Source organism: Pipistrellus kuhlii, unplaced genomic scaffold (assembly GCF_014108245.1).
Source record: "Pipistrellus kuhlii isolate mPipKuh1 unplaced genomic scaffold, mPipKuh1.p scaffold_m20_p_15, whole genome shotgun sequence".
Classification (NCBI taxonomy): Eukaryota; Metazoa; Chordata; class Mammalia; order Chiroptera; family Vespertilionidae; genus Pipistrellus; species Pipistrellus kuhlii.
In genome coordinates, this window is record NW_023425460.1 from 15,274,349 (window position 1) to 15,299,703 (window position 25,355).

At 36.7% G+C, this 25,355-nt stretch overlaps 1 protein-coding gene and 1 pseudogene across 8 annotated transcripts in view; one reads left to right on the forward strand and one right to left on the reverse strand.

Moving 5' to 3' along the window:
* The window catches only part of JMJD1C (jumonji domain containing 1C), a 183,760-nt gene that overhangs the window by 29,511 nt on the left and 128,894 nt on the right, over positions 1–25,355 (forward strand). For 4 of the 8 annotated variants that reach the window (XM_036438357.2, XM_036438351.2, XM_036438352.2 and 1 more), the window contains exons 2-3: positions 438–485; positions 10,943–11,107. In XM_036438357.2, the coding sequence (XP_036294250.1) occupies positions 438–485; positions 10,943–11,107 (213 nt within the window). Of the gene's footprint in view, positions 1–437; positions 486–7,369; positions 7,452–10,942; positions 11,108–25,355 lie in introns of those variants that run through there. The other 4 variants (XM_036438353.2, XM_036438354.2, XM_036438355.2 and 1 more) reach the window with 2 other exon arrangements.
* Positions 11,447–15,604, reverse strand: LOC118718981 (annotated as a pseudogene).

The following is a 25,355-nucleotide window of genomic DNA, read 5'->3' on the forward strand; positions in this document are numbered from 1 at the left end:
TTTATTGATTTCATAGAGGAAGGGAGAGGGAGAGATACGGACATTAACGAGGAGAGAGAATCATTGATAGGCTGCCCCTTGCACGTCCCACACTGGGGATCGAGCCTGCAACCCAGGCATTTGCCCTGACCGGGAATCGAACCTTGGCCTCCTGGTTCATAAGTCTATGATCAACCACTGAGCATACTGGCTGGGCTAATATATAATTTTCTTTAAAAATTTTTCCCAGTTTCCAGAATCAGTGCATTTTAGAAATTGTTTTCCTTTCTTATTATGTTTTACAGATTACATTAGAGATGCATGCCTAATTCGGGTCTGTGACTATTTAGAGTCATGAGACAAAAACTAATTTAAAGTGTCTAGGTGTTCTCTTACTGTCTTCTTTTCTCATTTCAACTTCATTTACTTTATAACTATGTTTCTTCTACCTTTTCCAGTTTTCTACTCAATTCTCCTTGGTGGAGAAGATGGATGCAAAAGAGGAGGTGTGAGTAGTTCTTTATTCTCTCTGCATCTGTTAACATTACATCATCTTTCCCATGCAATATTCTTGTTTCTTCTTAGTTCATCCTCTTACACTTAGGCAGCCAATGGGCTAGTATTTTTTTTTTAATATTATTTATAAAGTTTAGTTTATTCTGACAATATTCTTATAAGGTTTATGATACCAATTTGTAAATATTCTTAGTTACGTTTCCCTTCTTCCTTATATCCTTTTAAAATCTGACATGAGGAAACTATATAACCATATTGTTTCTCATTCATCACCTTTATTCAGTTCACTCACATTTATTAGGTAAGTTCCTAAAGTATATCAGGTCCTGGGAAATAAAATTTTGTTATTTCTCTTACTATTGAAGTCCATACTTTCTTAGGGACTATCTCTTTCCATTTCTTATTAGAATTATTGACATCTAAATAATTAAAAATTTAGCTTTCTTGATCTCCAGTCCATCTTATTGATTAGTGTTTCCTTCTGGGGCTATATGTATTAGTATTTCCTTCTAGGGCTATATGTGGTTTTATCAAATTTGACTCAGGTTTGAGTTCTCGCTCTGCCAAATGTTAAAAAAAAATGTTATATCTATGTTAGATTAAAAGTTATTTATCTATATTAGATAAATCTTTTTGGATTTTACATTCTCACCTATAAAAAAAAGTGTCTAATATCTACTTTATAGACTTGTGTTGACAGAATTTAGAAATTAAAAATGAATATACATACATGTATTACATAAAACTTAAATTTCAAAAGCTGTATGATGGTATTACTTTTTTTTTATTTTATAAGGATTGCTATATAAATATTTATTGAAATTCTTTTAAAATAAGATTTATGTCTCCCTGGGAACAAAAACTGAATCATATATATTGATTCTTATCATTGCAACTGGTAAATAGCAAAGTCTTACAATTTTGGGTTTAATTTCCTAAAAAAATAGACTTAAAAACAAGTATAGCGTGGTTGACATTTTTTCCCACTGCTATGTATTCATTCCATCTACGTAACTTTAAAATTTAATGTTAAGAAAACATTCTATACAGATAACTTCTATTACATATTTATAAATATTATTACTTCTGATTATTCTCCTTCCAAAATTATCATGTTGTCACCCTTGGATTCGTGGATTTCTGGATGCTGTCTACGTTACTTAATTTTTCTTCTTTATTTGTTTAAAAATAAATATACATGTATGTTATTATTCCAATAGCAAATTTCATTTTTCTAGTTTATGTGAAGAGATCGATCATTTTTATTTCTTTATGTCAAAATATTAAATATCTTAAAAATTAGTGTGGTTTAGACATTGGGTAATTAAAAAACGAAGATTAAAAATATTAGTATGTATATTCTTGTTTTTCCCTCATTTTAGAATGAAACTGACCTATTTCCTTTTAAATTAAATTTGTTGTTTTTCTGAATAATTGCATTTTATGTGTGCTTTCTTGTTATAACATTTTAATATAATGAAATCTTAATCATTGTGACAAATGTCTAGCCAGACATTTTCTCTGTATATGAAGTGTATTGTACTTTCAGACCAAAGAAAAAAAAAGATAGTGAAGCCAGCATGTGTTAGTTACCATATTGAGTCCTTTTCTTATATTATCAGGTTTAATTCTTTCAACACTCTGAAGTACTAATTACCTCTATTTTATTAATTTAAAAACTAAGGATCAGAAATTTTTTCATTCATGATCTCAGTGTTCTAACTCTAGAGAATGTGCTCTTTGTGCTATATTGTATGACCTGAAAAGTAATGATTCAGAGTATTGAATACCACTTTACCAACCAGTCTATAATAGCTTTATGGAATCACTTATATAACTTTCTCATATGAATTTAAGACCTTCAGTATCTTAGATTATAAATAATAATTCTCAGTACTCTTTTATTCATTGTTGGTCTTGCTAAATTGATTCTTGTCTAGCCGAGACTGGTTTGGCTCAGTGGATAGAGCGTCGGCCTTCGGACTGAAAGGTCCCGGGTTCGATTCCGGTCAAGGGCATGTACCTTGGTTGCAGGCACATCCCCGGTAGGGGGTGTGCAAGAGGCAGCTGATAGATGATTCTCTCTCATCGATGTTTCTAGCTCTCTGCCCCTCTCTCTTCCTCTCTGTAAGAAATCAATAAAATATAAAAAAATAAAATAAAAAAGCTTTTCATAAATTGATTCTTGTCTAGAACATTCTTTGAAAGCATATTTGTGAAGTGTCTTAAAAAGTTCATAGAATTTGGATAAGTACTGTACATTTGAGAGTAGGACAGCAGTTTTTAATCTAACATTTGGGTTTGCTGGTAATAGCATTTCCAGCTCCCTGACACTGACCTTTTTTTCTTTAAAGAGTTAAAATGGTGCTCCAGAGATTGGTGCTCTCCTTTTTTCTTGACATTGCTTTAGGTTGCAAACATTATTTATTCCTGTTTTTAATCAGTGCAATAAAAAATTATCTTATGCTTCTCTTCTATCATGAGAGCTGAATGAGCATGGTATGTTTCAGGAACTGGAAAAAAAATCAAGGTACCAATCTGCAGAGTAAGGGACTAGGGATTGTAGCAGGATCAGAAGAATGCAGAAAACAGATCTTTCAGGTCTTGTCAACCAGTGTTAAGTTCAGGCTTAATGTAGTTCCATAGGAGGCTAATAGAAAGTTTGAAAGTAAGGGGGATAGTTTGATATCCTTTTTCTGGTTTTAATATCTTACTCTACAACAAATGGAAGACTCTAAAATATACCCATTAAATTGAAAAAATGTAAATTGAATGCTGTCAATATAACAAATCTAATTTATAGTGGAGTCACTGTGTGATTATAGATAGGTATAGAGATTCTTCCCAGTCTACAGCTGGAGCTCTTGAAAGCTATTTTATACTTGGGAGCAACGTGACAAACCCTGAAACCTGGTAGTTACCACACCCATTTTCTTCATTCAGATGTGAATAGAAAATTAAGATATTCCTAAAACATTTTTTTCAGGTGTATTTTATATATACAGTCACAATTTTATTTATTGCTCAATACAGAGGAGTAGACAAAATTTAAAGCATGTACTTGGAAAATTTGGGAAAGCTTAAAGAAAACTTAGTATACCACTCTTGGATAATTTTCATTAGCATTTTGCAAGTGGCTTGTCTAGTTTTATTTTATACACACACACACACACACACACACACACATTATATACACATATACACACACATACACACACACAGACATACACAGACACACACACATATATATATAGTAGAATTGTAGTATAATAGCACAACAGTAAAAAGTTGCAGGTCCTGTGTTGGGCTGAGTGAGTGATGAGGCCAGAGTATGAGAGAGTGAGCTGGAAACCTAGGAAGTGGTTTCCAGGAGTCAAATGTTTGAAATTGAAGTTATGGAGAAACTGTAATTGGAGGAGGGGAAGGAGTGGTTCATGTAGGATAGATGATCAAGGAAGAAGAATGAATTTTGCAATGAGGAATAAAGAGTAACCTAATGCATCTCTAAGCTCAGTAGTATAAGGGATATAGTAGGGAAAACAGACATAACTTGAGAGGAATCCAGCAAAAAAACTGTCTTTGAAGAAGATCCATATTTCATTTAAAGGAAGAAAGCAGAAGATATACAATCCAGAGAAGTGGAAATTATGGTGGAATTTTACTAGCATTTAGAGATCACTGTGACAGGTTTTTTCTTTTCTTTTCTTTTCCTTCCTTCCTTCCTTCCTTCCTTCCTTCCTTCCTTCCTTCCTTCCTTCTTCTTTTTTTTAAAATATATTTTATTGATTTTACACAGAGAGGAATTGAGATGGATAGAGAGTTAGAAACGTCAATGAGAGAGAAACATCGAACAGCTGCCTCCTGCACACCCCCCACTGGGGATGTGCCGGCAACTAAGGTACGTGCCGTTGACCGGAATCGAACCTGGGACCCTTCAGTCCGCAGGCCGACGCTCTATCCACTGAGCCAAACCGGTTTCAGCTGTGACAGGTTTTCATGAGTTCTATTAAAGAACATATATGCATAACTCATATAATATGGACAACAGAATGGTGATGGCCAGAGGGAAGAAAGGGCAGGGTGAAGATGAGCCAAGGGAGGGAAAATGGGGACATATGAGCCATGTCACCAGCTCTGGATAGGTAGTTTTAATTAAAAAGTTAGTAACACAGGCTCAAGTAATGTATTGCTTCAAAAAATGGAATCACTAAGTCTAGAAGGAATCCCAGCTCTTCATCAGTGCTACAGTTTTCAATTTTAGTCCCAATCATCAGTGCTACAATTTTCAATTTTAGTCCCAATCCTATTATGTGAAGAACCTTTGGAATTTAGCCTCTGTGATAACAATTTTATCATATGTTAAAATAACACCCATCTTTTTTTCTTTGTAAGATTGTGTTGAATATAGGATGAGCAAAATATTTGAAAACTTAGTATATTGTAAATTAAATATATTATGCATTTATAGTTTCCACTGAGTATAAAATACAGTGGGAAATTTATTAGTAAATAATGAACCAGCCATTACCTATTATCAGAAGTTAACTAATAAGATTTCCAACTACATTTAACTATTTTTTAAAATTTAATAAATATTGTTCAGATTATTACAGTTGTTCCTCCTTCCCCCCCAAAAAACCTCCCCTCAGGTTGCTACCCTCCCTCTGCCTTTATTCCCCCCTCATTGTCCTCATCCATATTTGTACACTTTTTGTTCAGTCTCTCCCCGTACTCCCACTCCCTTTGCCCCCTGAGAATTGTCAGTTCACACCCTTTCTATGCCCCTGATTCTATTATATTCACCAGTTAATACTGTTCATCAGATTTTTAATTCCCTTGGTTTTTAGATTCACTTGTTGATAAAAAGGTATTTGTTGTTCATAATTTTTATCTTTATCTCTTTTTTCTTTCTCTTAAAGAATACATTTCAGCATTTCTTATAATTCTGGTTTGGTGGTGATGAATACTGGTTTAGCTTTTTCTTATCTGTGAAGCTCTTTATCTGACCTTCAATTCTGAATGATAGCTTTGCTGGGTAGAGTAATCTTGGTTGTAGTTTCTTGTTATTCATCACTTTTAATATTTTTTGCCATTCCTATCTGGCTTGCATAGTTTCTGTTGAGAAATCAGCTGATAATTTATGGGTGCTCCCTTGCAGGTAACTGTTTTTCTCTTGCTGCTTTTAATATTCTCTCTTTTTCTTTTGCTCTTGGAATTTTAATTATGATGTGTCTTGGATTCCTTTTGTTTGGGGTTCTGTGCGATTCCTGAACTTGTAAATCTATTTCTTTCATCAGGTGGGGGGAGTTTTCTGTCACTATTTCTTCAAATAGGTTTTCAGTATCTTGTTCTCTCTCTCCTTCTGAGACCCCCATAATTCTGATGTTGGTACACTTAATATTGTCCCAGAAGCTTCTTATACTATCTTCAACTTTATGAATTCTTTTTTCTTTTTGCTTTTTCAGAAGGGTGTTTTTTGCTTCTTTGTATTCCAAATCTTTGACTTGATTCTTTCAATCCTCTAGTCTGCTTTTTGTCTCTGTATAGTATTTTTTATTTCAATCAGTGTATGCTTAAATTCTAGTTGATCCTTTTTCATATCCTCAAGTATCTCATTAAATTTATCGGTCTTTTCTAGGAAATTCTTGAAAAACCTTATAACCGTGGTTTTGAACTCTATATCCAATCTTTTACTTTCCTCCATTTCCTTCATTTATGGTCTGCCTTTTTGTCTCTGCATTTTAGCTGCTTCCCTGAGTTGTTGGAGTGGTTTTGTGTGTTAGGTGTATAAGCAGGGCCCAGTAGCTCAGCCTCCCCAGTTACCTGAGGTGGACACTCTTGGTGCAGCCTTTTGTGGGCTGTGTGTGCAGTCTTGTTGTAGTTAAGCCTTGATTGTTGTTGGTATTACAGGGGGGAGTTGACCTCCAGGCCAATTGGTTGTGAGGACCAGTGGTGTCTCCACTGGGAGGGCTTTTGTGCTCAGCTTGGATGGGGTGGAGTCTCAGGGTGGAACAGACAGCCTTGTTTCCCATCAGCCCCACCCTAAGAGGGCCCTGTGTCTCAGTGTCCTGCAGCAATGGCTGTACGCACCTCTGAAAGAAAGCTGCTCTTGAGTTTTGCCCACTGCCAGACAGTCCAGTTTCTTCCCGAATGAGTTTGGTACCCAAAGTCTCACCCGGAGCTGGATTTCAGTGCATTTGAGAGATTTTGTTTCCCTCATGAATTAGAAAGCTAGCCATGAGCTTTCTGCCCATCTTCTCCGTGCACCTTGAGTAAGCCAGCCACATATTCAGCTGCCCGCCCTTTTCATGTGCACAGGTCTCCGCACCGTCACAGCTCCTCTGAGTCTCTACTTTTTTCTTTCCTTCTAGTTGTAGAATTTCCACTCAGCCAACTTTCCAGTGGTTCTAGACGATGTCCGCTCTGTCTTCTAGTTGCATTTTGAAATTGTTGTGTAATGCCGCAGTATAGGTGTTTACCTATGCTGCCATCTTGATTTTCTCTCTTTTAGCTTAAATTTTTTTTTACAAATCTTTATTGTTGAAAGTATTACATAGGTTCTCCTTTTCCCCCATTAACCTTTTCCCATCTGCCCCCTCCCCCATCAACCTATTGTCTGTGTCTATGGCTATGCATATATGCATACAAGTTCATTGATCTCTTCCCACCCACCCTCCCCTGCCTTCCCTCTGAGGTTCAACAGTCTGTTCATGCTTCTATGTCTCACTCTATTTTTGATCATCAGTTTATTTGGTTCATTAGATTCCACATATGAGTAAGATCATGTGATCCTTATCTTTCTCTGTCTGCCTTATTTCGCCTAGCATAATATTACAGTTGACTTTTTTTTAAAAAAGTTTAATAACGTGGCAGTCAAAATATGAAAAGCAGACGCAAACGTGTTCCCTTTAAAGGTGGTGGTGCTATCATGATTGCTTTGCACTGCATGATCAAAGGTAATGATATGAATATCAGATTCCAAAGAGCAAGGCTTCGAGGCTCACAGACTGAAAAGCTTGGTTTCGGAAAGTCTCAGATGAGTAACAGGTGGCAGGAAAGACATGAAATTTAAAGGACTGTCACAGTACAGGGTGCAGCTACTGGGTCATCAGCACCTTGAAACGTTTGTTGGTGGAGATTCGGTGTTGAGAGTATTTGTCATCTGGAGAGAACCAAGCAGGATGAACCGAGCAGATCTGTTGTCCCATAGGATTGAACTTCTTCAGGGTATAGACCCAGTCTCCTTGTTCATTGAGGTAATACTGGAGAAACAGGATCTTGCTGAAACAGGAGGTTCCAATTCTGTCTGCAGCTCAGTTTACTGAGGGCCTCACGTCTACAGTTGACTCTTGATTGGCATGGGTTTGAACTGCTCAATTCCTTTCATACATGGATTTCTTAAAAATAAGTACTATAGTTGCATTTTCTGTTATTATTTTCTTTAATATTTTCTCTAGCTTGCTTTATTATAAGAATACAGTACATAATATACATAACACAAAATATGTGTACATCGACTGTTATTGGTATGACTTTCGATCTGCAGTAGGTCTTGACATTTACAAGACTTTACATTGGATATATGTCCTTTGGGTTAGAGAAATGTATACAAACCTTGGCTTTTTAGATACTTGACTGAAATGTTTGTCAATAAGACCATATTATAATTGTTCACGAGGGCAAAGCAGATAGTGTTCAGGTTTTCCTTAACATTGTCTCTACTTTAGTTTTTCTGGAGTTTCCAGAAGCCCATTTATACTATAGCTTAACAATTAAATAATTAAATATGAGAATCTTATACACTTTTAAATAGTGGGAGAATTTGTATACTTTGAAACCTTTGCATAACGCCAGATAGACCTTATCTCAACCCCTAAGGATCATTTTTAGAAGAAGCCTTGACTTGGGCTCCTGTTGACTTTGTGTGGATAACTAGAAACAGATGTTAACTCCTTGAACAGTGTATTCCTGTCTTTACCAGTTCTAATAGGTAAACACATCTAACTAGCTTTCTAACAGGCAGCAGCACAAAGACCTCAGAATCAAATGTATCTTTTACCAGTTTATCTCCATGTTTAAAAGTACATGATAACAGGAGTCAGAAGATATATATTTTTTAATATATTTTATTGATTTTTTTACAGAGAGGAAGAGAGAGGGATAGAGAGTTAGAAACATCGATGAGAGAGAATCATCGATCAGCTACCTCTTGCATACCCCCTACTGGGGATGTGCCCGCAACCAAAGTACATGCCCTTGACCGGAATCGAACCCAGGACCCTTCAGTCAGCAGGCTGATGCTCTATCCACTGAGCCAAACCGGTTTCGGCAGGAGTCAGAAGATATTTAATATTTATTAAGCACTTAGTAAATGTGCATCATTGTACTGGACACTATAACAGCTTTACCCTCAATGAATTTGCATATATAATTTAAAGATATTATATTTGAAGAATATAGGAGAGTATATGATTATGATAATATAATCTGTGTGACAGATAACTGTTTATAGAAGTTCAAAGCTAAGTTTGTTAATGTGGGAGTTACATACATACTGAAGAACTTAAAAGAGTCCAGTAGAAACAAGAATTAAATATAGGGAAACTAAAACACTTTAGGTATAATGTAACAAAAAATGGGTGGAAGAAAAAGATAAAAGACTACCTTCAATGTAACTGAACTAATTGGGAAGACAGTTCTATGACAAGATAATTTTAGAGAATGAATGAAAAAGGATGTAAATGAGGGCCAAGAAGGGGTAGAATGATTGAATCTTCTGTATTAATAAGAGAAATATGGTAATTGACCATCACTCTGCGACACCCGCAGCCTATCAGGAGGGAATATGCAAATAAGCAGGACAAAGATGGTAAAGGTCATGGAGCCAGCTGGAGTGGGTGGGAGGCTTGGCTTCCTCCATTGCCCAGGTCAACCCAAGCTTTCTATCTGCACTGGTCAGCCGCTGAAGGAAGGGCCTGTGAGCAGCAGCCACAGAGCTTGCCTGAGCGCATAGGAAGCTTGGTTTGCTCGGGCCAGGCCGCCAAGGGAGGGGCCTGCAAACGGCCCTCAGCCCCTCACCCAGTCTGACCACATCCCCCAGCAGGGATTCTCACCCCATGGGGACGTGGCTGGCCTGCAAACCACCACAAGCCCCTCATCCAGGCCACTCTGCCCCCCCATGGGAGCCCCTACCCTGATTCTGGATACCCTTTAGGGCAAACCAGCCGGCGGCCCCCTACCATGCACCAAGCCTCTGTCTATTCTAATAAAAGGGTAATATGCTAACTGGACTGGGAGACCTTCCAGGAGACCTTCCGGACATTCTTCTGAACAAAGCCATGGTCGTGGGGTCTAGGTATAGGTGGCTAGGAGCCAAGAGGGGAGGGCAGTTGTGAGTTATCAGGCCAGGATGGGACAGCAGTTGTGGGAGATCAGGCCAGTGGGGGTGGGGAAGGGGGCAGTTGGGAGTGAGTAGGCCAGCAGACAGAGTGGTTAGGGGCAACCAGGCAGGCAGGCAGGCGAGCAGTTAGCCAGCAGTCCCGGATTGTAAGAGTGATCTCCAACTGCCAGTTTAGGCCTGATCTTGATCCCTAGGGGTCCCAGATTGGAGAGGTTGCAGGCCAGGCTGAGGGACACATATCTCCAACCCCATGCACGGATTTTGTGCATCGGGCCACTAGTGAGATATAAAAGAGTCAGTTTTGGTTTTCCAAATATAACATCCTTGTCTTGTTCATGTGTAGAGGAAAAGCTTTCAGTCTTTCACCATTGAGTATGATAGTTTTGGGTTTTTCAATATGATCTTTATTATGTTAAGGTTGTTTCCTTCAATTCTTAGTTTGACGTTTGTTTGTTTTTTAATCATGAAGGTGTTGCTTGTCAAATGTGTTTTTTTTCCCCTGTGTCAATTAAGATAATCATGTTTTCTTCATTCTGTTAATGTGGTATATTGCATTGATTGATTTTATGCTTTGAACTATCTTTGCACTGCAGCCTATCTTTGTATTAAAGTTTTATTGGAACAAAGCCAAGCTCATTTGTATACATATTATCTAGGAATGCTTTCATACTACAAAGTCAGAAGTAAGTAGCTGTGACAGAGACCATATGGTTTGCAAAGCCTAAAATATTTACTGTTTGGTTCTTTTTAGAAAATGTTTTCCGACCTCTGCTTCTAGAATCATCGGTATTTATAGAGTGCTCTTGTATGTCTTGACTAGATATTGATCAGTCTATTGTAAATTGCTTTTCTTAATAAACTTATGATTTATATCCTTATATAATAAGGGGTTATAATATGGTTATGGATAGGTTACTTAATGATTTTAAGAGAAATGTTTATTTGAATAATGAATTTGGTAATGTCTTCTCAATGTCATAGCTTATACATATTTTAAAATATCATAGTCTATATTGCTTATGGAATTTTATGTTTTCTTTTCTATAGGTATATGTGGAATTTGATGATCTTGAATGGGATAAACGAGAGTGGGTTAGAGTTTATGAAGATTTTTCAACCTTCTTGGTGGAATACCACTTAATCTGGGCCAGGAGGAACAACCCTAGCCAGACTCAGGGATCAAAGAGCAAGCAGATTCAGTGGCCTGCATTGGTAAGATCACATTTTGTTTTATTAAGCATTTTTATTTTGTTTAAAAGAATAAGAATTGAATGTAAGTTTATATTTATTTGCTGATTATCCTATATCATAAAAGCCTATTATGCTAAGTGTTCAGTCATCTGGTCATCTGTTCAACCAGTCAAAGCATAATATGATAATGATATGCTAAGACTGCTCAACTGCTCTCTATGACGTGCACTGACCACTAGGGGGCAGGTGCTTCAACTGGTAGGTTAGCTTGCTGCTGGGGTCCAGTCTATCAGGACTGAGCAAGATGCGCTCTGGAGCCCTCCCATGGTCCCTTCCCGGCTTCCCAACCTCCCACATTATTCATTGGCCCCAATTGTGCACCGGTGGCGTCCCTTGGCCTGGCCTGCGCTCTTTCGTAATCCGGGACTCCTCAGGGGATGTCAGAGAGCCAGTTTTGGCCTAATCCCACAGGCCAGGCCGGGAGGCTTAGAAGATGAGAGTGACAGTCTTCCTCCTTATTGAGTGTTTCATTTTCTAGAGATTTCTCACACTTTCCTTTTCGAATTTCTGCCAGATGTGGCTAAGGACTCAGTTTGTGATGATTTACTTCCAATCCTTAACTTTTCCTATTCCTGAGTGTATTTACTTATCCATCTTGTGTGTCTCTTTCAAGTCCATGGTTCTAGTTTAGGCCATTTCAGCTAACATTGCGGTGTCTTCCACTTTTTCTGCTCCTCTTCTCATTGTCTAGCAGCTGTGTCAACAGACTTTGCCTCTCCAAAGATAGATGCTGCTTCATTGGACTAGAAGGTGTTAGTAGAGAAATTATCTTTTTTAGGAGTGTTCCAAGGCTTTAGATTCAATTTGGGTCTTTGGGAGAATACTATTATTACACCTGTAATCATTCCAAGGATAATCATTATATCTGTCATATTTGTCTTCATAGCAGTCCACGCCTCCTCTGTTGTGATCATCTCTACAGTACCCACTACCAAATGCTCTTCTGTCACTGCCTATCCTGAAATCATAGCCTCTATTATAGTCTCTGCTGCCTCTATCATGATAGTAATCCTGGCCCCTGTATGGATCCATATTCTGGCTTGGGCCATAATGAAAACTGTGCCAATAGCTATCACAGTATTGGTCTCAATCATAATGATCTCAATACTTGTCATCACCTCTTCTTAGGTGGATAAATTTGAAAGCTGTCTATATCAGATGGGTCCTCCAGTGTGTATCTATTTAGTCAGAATCTCGATTTTAATCTCAGCTAAAAGAACCATCATCCCTGTCTATCTTGTGTTTGATCATCGATGTCCATTCGAATTCTCTCATTATTTAGAGACTCTTCATTGAGACTCAGGGCATTGGACAAGGAATCTAGGTCCTCAAACTCAACGTAACCAAAACCTTTCAACCTTGCTGGATTGCTGGATTCACTTGGTAAAGAGACCACACTGTTATTTAATCTGTAAAGAATTCCTTAATGGAATCTTCTGTCACATCATAGGACAGGTGATTAGAAAAGCGGTGGCAATTTGGGAAACAGCTCCTGTCAATATTGAGTTCCCAAGCAGCCTGTGGAACAGTGGGAAGGATAGAACGGTCTGTAGGTGCTCTGTACACCGCATTATCATTTTTGTGCCAAGTGGTTGAAACATCTCCTTCCATGTTGCAGTTTCATGAGCCCAGTTGACCGGATTGGGGACAGAGGTTCTTCCTCCACCAGTCCCTCCATCCTTAGCCAGAAGGTTTATTAGGGTCTTTTCTGTCTTATTCTTTTTCTTTTTGCTGAAGCTGCCATGTTAAAAGAGGAAGAGAGAACATAAAGGCTTTATATGTCTTTTTGTTAGTAGTCTTTCAGCATATTTAGTCTCCTAATAATTTATTATGTGCATTAGGGAATTATAAATTGGATTAAAAGATACGAAAAGTTGACTGGTTTGTGTATAGTGTGGAACAACTTTGCCAAGTGAAACTTTGTAGGTGAATAATAAGAGGATAAGAGGATACTTTATAACTGCTCCTTATAAAGCATTTAATTGCATATAGTTTTCTTGGATTATAGATAATAGCAGATATTTAATGTGAAAGTGTATGTTCAAATAATAGGTAAAATTACTTCATATCAGGAAATGTTTCATTTAAGAAAATAGATTATAATAAATTCTCAGTTTTATAAAAGAAACATGCTAAATTAGTAAGGTCATTAATTGTCTGAGGAAAAAAGCCACATCTGTTTAACCATTATTATCTGTTTTTTGACATTGTTTAGCATGTAATAAGTATGCAATGTATATGTATAAAATTTTTTCTTACATTAATATTGAGGAAATATTTTAAAAGCAATTAAAATGTATTTCAGGTATCTATATAATAAAAGCCTAAGCAACCATTATGGTGAAATGACAGGTCACTATGGTGTGCACTGGCCACCAGGGGCAGATGCTCAACGCAGGAGCTTCCCCCTGATGGTCAGTGTTTTCCCACAGGGGAATGCCGCTCAGCCAGAAGCTGGGCTCACTACTAGCAAGAGCATCGAGCCAAGTGGTAAGGAGTTTGCCACTAAGGAGCAGCGAGTTGGGCAGTAAGGAGTGAGGGATCCCAATTTGTGAGAGGGATGTCCAACTGTTGGCTTAGCCAGACATCCCCCGAGGGGTCCCAGACTGCAAGAAGGCGCAGGCCAGCCTAAGGAATACCACCTCCCACCCCGTGCACAAATTTCGTTCACCAGGCCTTTAGTATAAGTATTGTCAGAGTATTTACTTTCAGATTCTTTTAAACGTAAATTATTTATAAGGACAGTGTTAGTTGCTAATAATTATACTACTTACAAGTTTTTCTTTTTAGTTAATATTTTAAAAGTATGTGGAGATAAGTATTTAAAAAGAAAAGATAGGGATGGAGGAAGGAGATGCAACAAATTGAATTAATGGCATTTAAAAAGATATATATAATATGGAAGGATAAAAGATGATTTTTTTATAGGATACCTTTAATACTTTAGCAAAATAAAGAAGATAATTTTATCCATGATTGGTATTAAAAATTATTTGTTGAATGAATATGTAGAATGGCTAATATGTAGTTTTAAAACCATGACTAGCATGCTTTTTACAAACATTAACTCAAAAATTGGTTAAAACTTGTAATTATGACATATAGACCCAGTGCATGAAATTTGTGCACGAGTGTGGTCCCTAGGCCTGGCCGATGATTGAAGTGTGAGCGTCTGGCATGGAAGGGTAGGTCCCAGGTGACCTCTGGGCTCTGGGCAGCACCTGGGCCCCCAGATGCCTCACGTGCCCCACCTCCACCTGAGTCACTGTGCCTCCATGAGTCCCCACATGGAGATGCAGTGAGCACGACCAGATGCCTTCTGGGTGAGTTGGGGTGCAGCGTGAACCTCTGGGCTGCCCAGTGGTACTGCACGGGAGCTGGGTGGGCAGTATGCTCTCCCCCTGCTGGCCTCACAGACTGGCTCCTGTATGAACCCATGGGGAGCCCGACTGGACTCTGTGGTCCTGGCAACTACAGCCTGGCTCACATGGAAGAGGCTGTGTGGGTGTGGGGCAGTCTCCTCACGTGTGCCCAGTACCTGAGCGCAAGGACTTCCCTGGCACCTGAGTACTGGCATCCTAGGGAACTGAGAGCAAGTTCAGTGGACCCTCCCGCATTTTCAATGCACCTCTCTCCCCGTCCGTCGCCCACAGGTAGCTGGCAAGAGGTTGCACTCCCCCTTCTGGGTGCTGTGGGAGGTTGGTCACTGCCAACCCCCTGTTCCAGCATAGGGCCTGGCCCTGATCAGGCAATCAGGGCTCCCTGGTCACTGGTCACATTGGCAGGCCAATTGGGCTCCTCTTGCACCTGCCTTGGCCTGGTGCTGCCTGCTCACCTGCTCCACCATCCCACTGTTTTCCTGCTTTTGTCAGGGCCTATTAGGGCCAGCGGTACTTCCACTGCCGCCTGCTGCCAGGGTGGTGTTGCCCTGTTCCGCTATGTTCTGCACCCTCCTACCCCTGATGGTCAGCGCACATTATAGCGAGAGGTGGAACTCCCAGTCTCCCTGTCAAACGACCACGTAAGGGGACAGTTTGCATATTGGATTTCTATTATATAGGGTGTGAATTTTGTGTGAAAAGTCTCAAAAGTGTGTAGCAGTAATATCAGTAATGCCAAAAAGTATGCTTCAGTATTATATTTAATGAATAAACATAACCTTAAAAAATCTTAGGGTTAAAATCAAGGTCAATTACTAATGTATATTCATAAGTTATTTAGTATTTTGAAGAAAATTTCTGTAGAAAATGACTTTCATAATTTTAGAAATTTGTTTTGTGTTGTAAAGCTTTTAACCTCACAAACTACTTAATCACTAAACCTCCTTTTAAATCTCAACTTAGTGTTTTTAATGTGCACAAAAAAATGTACACACTGTAAAAATTTGGAAAATGTTATAAAGTAGAAAAATCATAATCATTCTATTTTCACTACCAAATAGCCAACTTACTTTGACATATCGTCTTATAAAATATATTTGTCTGCTTTCTTTTCCCCCACAGATTTAAAAAAAATTTAGTTATGCTAATATATGCTTAACATAAAATTTTCCATTTTAATCATTTTTAGGTATAAAGTTCAGTGGCATTAAGTATGTTCACATTGTTGTATAACCATCTATCTATAGAACTTATTCCATCTTGCAAAACGGAAACTGTACTCATCCCCTCTTCTTCTCAGCCCCTAGCAACCACTATTTTACTTTGTCTTTATGATTTTGACTAAGTACCTCATATAAATGGAATCATACAATGTTTGTCTTTTTTGTGACAGCTTAATTCACTTAGCACAATGTCTGCAAGATCCTCCATGTTGTAGCCTGTGTCAGAATGTTTTTTTATAAGGCTAAATAATATTCCATTGTAGGTATATACAAATATTTATCCTAGTTGTACTAGTACTTATCTATTTGTACTAGTATTTATCCTTTTGTCTATTGGTGGACACTTGTGTTGCTTCCACCTCTTGGCTATGCTGAATAATATTGTTTTAGGTCTTACATGTAGGCCTTTGATCCATTTTTGAGTTCATTTTTGTTTATGGTTTTAAGTAAGGGTCCAACTTCTTTTGTTTGCTTGTGGATATCCAGTTTTCCCAGCACTATTTGTTGAAGAAAAGATTGTCCTTTCTCCATTGTATGGCTTGGCACCCTTGGCAAAAATTATTTAAACATATATGCAAGAATTTATTTCCCAGCCTCTCATTAATCTATAGGTCTGTCTTGATGGCAGTACCACACTGCTTTGATTACTGTAGCTTTATAGAAAGTTTTGAAATCATGAAATGTGAGTCCTCCAACTTTGTTCTTTTTCAAGATTGTTGTAGCTACTTAGTATCCCATATGAGTTTCAGGATTTTTCTATTTCAGTTGTTGGGATTTTGATAGGGTTTACATTGAAATTGCAGATGCCTTTGGGTAGTATTGACATGTTAACAATATTACACTTCCTAATCCATGCAGGATGTCTTTCCATTTACTTATGACATTAAATTCTTTTAGTAGTATTTGTAATTTTCAGTATACAAGTGTTTCATCTCCTTAGTTAATTCCTACAATTTTTTTTCCTTTTGATGCTATTGTAAATGGAATCATTTTGTTAATTTTTATTTTTAAAAAATGCAGCTGATTTACATGTTGATTTTATATCCCTCTGCTTTAGTTAACATCGTACTCAATTGTGAAAAGCTGGAAGCTTTTCCACTAAGAGTGGGAACAAGAGAGGGATGGCATTCTATTCAAAATAGCATTGAAATTTTTAGACAGAGCAATTAAACAAGAAAAGGGGGGAAAGGCATTTAATTTTGAAAGGAGCAATAAAATTATTTGGTTGCAGATGATATGATCCTATATATAGAAAACCTTAAAGATTATAGACACAAACGCATGCACACACACAAATATGAAAACTAATAAACGAAGTAAAGCAACATGATACAAATCTGTTTTCTTTTAATCATAGTTTTAATTAAGACTGCATTAAAATTGTAGCTCCTGCCTTTTTATTTTACTTACTGTTTTACATTATATACATTTCTCCTCACAGGGCAATAACTAACAATTTTTAATGGCTGCATAGTAATTGATCATATCATATTTCAGTTTTTTAATAATTGGTAGTATAGATGTTTCTAATTTTTGTGTGATTGTAAATAACTGATAAATCTTTGTCTACAATTGTGATTAATATTAGAATTTTGAATTACAATAGAATTACTGGTCAGAGGGTATGAACTTGAAAACAATAAAAATCTAAAAATCTTCTGATGCACAAATTATTTAAATCTTGTATTTTCTGGCATTGTCTCCATTCAGTGTATGAGCCTTTTCATCTAACCTGGGGCCTAACACCCTTGTCCCTCTACCCGCCTCGCCTGCAAGCATTACTTACTTATTTTTTTAAAATATATTTTTTTATTTCAGAGAGGAAGGGAGAGGGGGAGAGAGAGAGAAATATCAATGATGAGAGAGAATCATTGATTGGCTGCCTCCTTCATGCCCCGCACTGGGGATTGAGCTCGCAACTTGGGCATGTGCCCTTGACCAGACCTTTCAGTTTATAGGCTGACACTCTATCCACTGACCCAAACCGGCTAGGGCTGATTACTTATTTTTATACCATCTTGTTTTAAATCCCAAACAAACATATGCAAAAGGAGGATTTTTCCAACTTGAGGAGGGCAGAATTGAATTGACTGTTATACCATTTTTATATCTGCTAATTTGATATTTTAAAATACTACTTGTTTTAATTTGCATTTCTTTAATGTGATGAATATTTTTCATATTTATTAGCAAAATGAATTGGGTTTTGTGTTTTTATAGTAATTGTTATGATCATTCTTTATATTGCAGCTATTATAAAAAACCTTGTCAATTTGTTTCACGGTTTGCTTAGCTAATTTTATGATAGCAAGTCTTTTTGAATTGTATGTTTATATTTAAAGAAAATCTAAGTAATGGGGTATGCTCCTTAATTTAGACAATTAGATTGTGTCTTTTTTTTCTTCCTGCTTTCTTTCTTTGTTTCAAAATGTGGTAAAAAATAATAGAACAAGAAATAAGAATGCTTAAAAATTATTAGAAAATGACCATTTTCAGTTTTACAAGAGTTGGCAAACATTCATTTACTTATAGTATATGACATTCTATTATTTTCCTATTAAAATGAGGCTCATTTAAGGTTATCTCCAAGCAGCAGTTATGAAATCAGAATTTTTAAATTCATATGTAGCAAAACAAAATATCTACAAATTTGAGAAATTTTAGGGATCTATATTAGGTATCAAATAGAATGAAATACAATGGAAATTAATACTCTTTGCTTTTCTACAAATTTAATGTTTTAACTCTTGTACACATGATACTTGCTTTTATGTTCTTGCATATGTTTATATTATCCTCTTTCTAGTTATTTCACCCTCTTGTGGTACCTGTTAAATATTACATATTGGTTCTATTATCTTTGAGAAATTATTAGAAACTGACTATCTGCCTGCTGGTTCTTGAAATCATGACAGAACAAAAATATCATGTAAACTCATTAACCTATTCTCAAATTCATTTTTTAAATTTAAAAATAAAACTTTAACAAAATATGAGATAGTATAATGCAGAGGTTACTTCTCCGGCATCTCTTCATTTTTCTTCCCAGGATATCAATAGCAAAATATGTATTGGAGCACCACATATATAACATGCTCAAATGGTGTCTATTTTTTGTTTGGTTCTCTATGATCAGGGTACCACCTGAGGCCATTTTGATGATGGAGGCCTAGGTAACTTACATTTTTATGTAAGTTGCTTAATATAATGTTAAATTATATATTTTTTAATAAAGTAAAATATTCATGAAATCACATTTATTTATACCAGGGAAAGAAAGTGTTGGCACTCATAATTGAAATCAACGAATCACCTACCTAACTGGGTTAGGGCCCTGGCTCCATCTCCTTTAGGAAAACCTTCTGTGGGGAGTGGAGCTTTGACCCTAACCCAGCTGGGTTGTAACACTACTGTATTTTCTAAGGGGCAGAATTTTCTACTACTTTTCTGCTGGCCCATCTTCCAGACCACCCCAACCAGAATTAATCTCACCATCCTGTGCTCTTGTAGAGCTTTGTTTGCACCTCTGTTTTAACAGCTAGCACATTCTGCTTTGTATTATTTTTATGTTTGTATGTCTGTCTTTCCCTACTAGATTGTAAGTTCTTTGAGGACAGGAATTATGTTTTAGATGTTTTTGTATAATTCCTGGGAGTTTAGCACAGTATCTTATCCATTTCAAATAGTAATTAATTGCTTATTTTAAAATGATGAATTTACTCCAGGTAGTTAAAAAGAACCGTACTGGGAATTATAGCAGGTTTCCTGGTTATTATAACTCTATGCTAAAATCAAAGGACAGGAAAGCATAAACAGCCAGTTGTAAAAGGAAGTAACCAATATGAAACATTACAAATAATCAAAACAAATAATAAAAATGCTATGATCAATGCCTTTTTTCTAATCAGACACAAATGTAGTTCCTGAAATTGTCATGGGGAAAAAAAAAATTACCCAAATGAGTTACTTTAAAAATGTAGAAGGAGAGAACTTACCTCTTTATGTCAACTATATTAGATATATGCTAATCTATAATAATTTATCTGAATTTCTGTAGTGAGTTTTAGGAAGCTCAGACTTTTTCTTCTTTTCAGTGCAATATTTCCATCAGAGATAGGTTATTCTGGTTTCAACAGGAATTGTGATCAGATCATAAGCATGTAAACCTTTATCAATATGTTCCTTATAGAGGGTGTGTGTGTGTGTGTGTGTGTGTGTGTGTGTGTGTGTGTGTTTCTGGTGAAAGTAGAATTCACTGTTCTTGAACACAAATTTGCCTTTATGTCTGGCTATTTTATTGCCATATACTTGGTTTACATTATGACCTCAACCAGATGTTACTAAAATATGAAGACATGCCAAATTCCAACTATGAATTTAATTTTGAAATAGAGTTTTTGCATAATTACAATTGAGTTTACAGAATTAGAATTATTAGTTTTTGTACTTTCGAAACTAGTGAAGTGGTGGTAAAGACAGTATACTGTAAGAGTTATGACTTCTCTGCAAGGCAAAGCACTTTCTGAGGTCAACTTATAGAAAGTATTAAAATTTTCTAATGATAAAATCTAATACTGGTAAATATTGTAATGAGCAAGTACTCATTTATTTCTTGTGGGTCATAAAAATGACATGATTTTGGAGGGAAGCATTATGTTGCAAGAACCATAAAGAAGTTTATATGCTTTGATTCATTAATTCTACTTTTAGGAAATTATCTTTAATTTATCTTTAATTTATCAGGCATCTTAAATGAGCCAGTCAGTATGCTAGGATTGCAGATAGAAAAATGAAAAGCATAATGTTACACATAGAAAGATATTCATTATAATCCAGCTGAAGGGAAAAAAGAGGAAAACAACTTGGATGTCTGTCCAGCTGGTGTAACTCAGTTGTTAAGCATTGACCTATGAACCAGGAGGTCACAATTTAATTCCCAGACAGGGCACATACCCAGATTGTGGGCTTGATCCCCAATAGGGATATGCATGAGGCAGCCGATCAATGATTCTCTCTCATCATTGATGTTTCTACCTCTCTCTCTTCCCTTCCTCTCTGAAATGAATAAAAAATATATTTAAAAACAAAACAAAACACTGATGTCTGACAATCTATGAATGCTGTTAAATTAATATTCTGAGATGCAGCTTTAAAAACAATACTTTAGGGAAATATGGGCAAATAAAATTCAAGTAAAAAGCACAGATCTTTATTATATAGCAGTATCAAAATTATGTAATTAGAAAATATTATAAAGTAATTGAAATCATTTTTGAGAATAGTGGGATTATGCCTGACTTTGATTTGTGTTTAATAAACACAATTTTTCTAATTGGAAATTTTAATGTAATAACTTCATATTGTAATTTTTATTTTAGAAATAGATTTTTATAAATTAATTAGATTAGCAGATTATTTTAGTCTTTCATTAATTTGTTGCTGTTAATCCTCACCCGAGGACTTTTTATTATTTTTTAAATTAATTTAAAGAGTGGAAAGGAACCAAGTGGGTGGGGGAAGAGGGAGGGACAGACACATTGATCGGTTGCCTCCTGCACTTGCCCCAACCAGGGCCAGGGATCAAATGTGCAGCGCAGGAATGTAACCTTGATGGGAAATCAAACATGCCACCCTTTGATAATCGGCCCTATTCTCCAACAACTAGACAACACTTGCTAGGGCTCATTAATATATTTTAACAGCTACTTTTTATGTTTGTTAATATAGCTTTTTTGTTGTCATTGTTAATATAGCATTTTATTATCTGTCCTTAATACAAAGAGTTAAAACATAATAAAAATGGAAAGTAAAATATAATGAAGATTATTTAAGGTGTTATGTTTTTTTTAAGTTCTGTATTAATCACTGTTTGCTCATAAATTTACATGGCTTAATGTGACCTTAGAAGTCATCTAGTCATAGGTTCAGGAAATGAAATTGCTGAGAAAGAAAAACCTCAGCAGTCATCTAGGGAGGCGTCTAATGTAATATATTAAGAACATAAGCCTTCATGTTGTATTTTCTGGTTCAAATTCCTGCTCTGCCATTTGCTGTTGATATCTGGATGAACTTAAGTTACTTATTTTCCCTCTATCTAAATTACCATATAGAGTTGTGAAGGTTAAGCAATGAAAGATAAAATTCTCAGTAGAGCATTGCAATCTTACCCAACTGTACAGTTTTATGAGAATCCTTATAAGACTGTCCTCTCTCTTGATACCAGTTGTCCCACTCTCAGGATATATGATTTGCTAGGATGACTCATAAAACTCACTGAAAACTATGATACTACTTATGGATTACTAAAGAGAGAAGAAGTAAATTAAAATCAGCTAAGGGAAGAAATGCATAGGGCACAGAGTAACCCTACGCATGGCAGGGGTCCACATATGGACCATGAAGTCATGGGCATCAGTATGTCCTTCCAGCCAGACAGTATGTACAATATGACATTATGCAGAATATTGCCAACCAGAGGAGTTTGTGCACAGTTTTTATTGGAGCACAGTCATATACCATCTGCACACCTGAGCTTTAGTCTCTATTTTCTCTCATAAATCTAACTAATATCTCTAGAGGTTGGAACTGATACTGAAGTGCTCAAAGTACTCATCATAAGTCATCTGGTTAGACGGCAATAACCAATTCCAGGCAAACAGTAACACTCTAACAAGTAGGACATTTTAGGGGCCTGGAGAGCACCTCCCAATAGCTGAAGTGTCAAGTACTTTGGGTCTCTTTCAGTAGGGTTGCTTCTGTAGCCAATTGGCTAAACAGGCCTGTGTAGCCATTGGCCTATGGTCTCTTCCAGCAAAATGACTATATTTGTCTGAACAACTACATGTATTGTAGCATTTACATAACAGTCATAGCAATAGCAACAGTATGAATATGCCCTATATTTGGAGGAGCCAGTGTAAAATAGGGGTAGATTTTACAGAAATATCTAATCTGATTTATAAAGCCATTACATACATTTTCATATTCTAGTACTATTATTTGTTTTCCCCATGATCTGCTATTTTTCCTTTATGACAAACTGGTACAAAAATATTTAGAATAGAATTTGGTTGATGGTTAAGTTAGCTAAATCTAGTTCTTCCTCAAGCCATTTTTTTTTTTTTCTGTCAGTACTACATCACAAGAAGGCTTTAATTCAGTCTCCTGATACATGTGATTATCAGTATCATTTTTTTTTATAACTTACATAAAGTAATAGAATCCTAACAGCAGTGCCAGTGTAATGCCATATGACTGTATGGTCATGATATAATTCCATTTCATTGATGAACATATCAGGTAGAATTGCAGAGAAATTTGTTTTGTGTTCTCAACTGAATTAAATCTTACCCATATTCCAAATACTATTGTGGATAGGCTTAGTCACAATTTATCTTTATTTAGTTACTAGAGGCCGGGTGCATGAAATTCATGCACAGGGTAGGGAGGTGTCCCTCAGCCCAGCCTGCACCCTCTCCAATCTGGGCCCCCTAGAGGGATGTTAAACGGCCAGTCGGACATCCCTCTCACAATTCAGGACTGCTGTCTCCCAAATGCTCGCCTGCCTGCCTGCCTTCCTGATTGCCCCTAACCGCTTCTGCCTGCCAGTCTGATCACCCCCTAACCACTCTCATGCCAGCCTGATTGATGTCTGACTGCTCCCCTGCCAGGTTGTTTGCCCCCAACTTTCCTCCTCTCCTGCCTGGCCACCCACAACTGTTTCCTAGATGAACTTCTATAGCTTTGTAGATCCATAGGATTCTCATAGGTGTGCTCCTTGAGCCTTGGCAGCTAAGATGGAGTGTCATTGTCCCATGGCTGCCTTGTCCTCCATATGTATTAAAGTAGTGAAGAGTTCCTTTTGGGTCAGAATACGACTCATTTTCCAATACTAATTCCTAGTATTATCAGCATTATTTGTTGAATCTGCCTAACCCATATTTCTAAAGCCTCATTATTTTCATAGGCTGATTCCTGTCCCTTGCTTTTCTCCTGAAAGAAAACTCTTTTTAATTTGCTCATTCTGGATAATAAGTCTTTTTCTTCTGAACATTGCTCCCTATTAAAAGTAAATTTATTTTGTCGCAGAATGCCTAAATCAGCATCAATCTCCTTTAGACCCCTTTTCTCTTTTGTCTTCCATTTTGTTTAATTCAACATACATGTTATTGCCATTATATACCAATGACATACATTGTGTATTAATGAAGTACAGTTAAGATACATCTTTTATATTCCAAAATTATGATTATTTCTAAATGAGTCATAGTCACACCTAGGTGTAATTTAAAATGGACATAAGCTTCCTATAGCCTTCCTTGTCTCAGGATGGAGGTGTTTTTTATGGAGTGTTGGGCCTACATGTGATAGATAATATGAGTAATGTAACTATTTAGTTTTTGAAGGCTTACCAAGTTCCACCCATTTTTCTGAGTTTTACATCATCCCTTTGAGATAAATGCTTCCATAATTCCTATTTTCCAGATGAGTGAGCTGAGGGAGACATGAATCAACTGTGTATTGAAAAGTTTAAAAAATAAGGTTACAAGTGATAACTTTCATGTTTTTTTCCAAAGGTGGTTATGTTCTTTTAGAGTTAGACTTTCTCTCTCCCTTCCTTTCTCATTCAAATCAATAAAAACATATCCTCAGGTAAGGATTAAGAAAAGTATTATTTAATCCAGAGATCTGAAACATATATAAAAACTATAAAAATGAAAAAAATTGGTTAAAATGAAGAAATGGTTAATAAGAGTTGTAGTAAAAATATATATATGACAATTTTATTGGTATACAAGAGAATAAAAAGATATCTGATGACTACCTTTCTCTTATCTCTTAATGACATGAAGGAAGTTCTCCATTGCTAGGGCAATCCTATATAATAAAAGGCTAATAGACAAATCGACCAAATGGCAGAAAGACCTGTTGCTATAATATGCACTGACTACGAGGGAGAAGATGCTTAACACAGGAGCTTCCTCCTGGTGGTCAGTGAGCACCCACAGGGGGAGTGCTGCTCAGCCAGAAACCGGGCTCACAGCTGGCAAGCGCAGTGATGGTGGCTGGAGCCTCTCCTGCCTCTGGCAGCGCTAAGGATGTCCAACTGATGCCTTAGGCCTGCTCCCAGCAAGGTGTGGGCCTAAGCTGTCAATCATAATCCCCAAGGGCTCCCATACTGCGAGAGGGCACAGCTCAGGCTGAGGGACCCCCTTCCCCCCAAGTACACAAATTTCCTGTATTGGGCCTCTAGTTGATTTATGATGATCTTAATTGATTTGTTGTAGTTGTGATTACTTTAAGGATGTCAATTCGGTAATGATTTAAAAAGAATTCCCAATGCCCTTTGGTTCCCTAAAAGAAACAACTATTTTGACTTATGTTTTCTAAATCAAAATCTAATATTACACTTTAATTGCTTAAAGTTCTTCTTTGACTTCTCATTATTCTTGGTGAAAACCAAATTATCTATTTAACAGACTGCATAATCTTGCTCTTATAGCATTAAGAACCACCCCTACCCTCTGCTGCCCTATTGTTTTTCATAGCTCATCCCTATAATTTTCTTTGAGTATTTAAAAAATACAACATTTTCTCCTGCCTCAT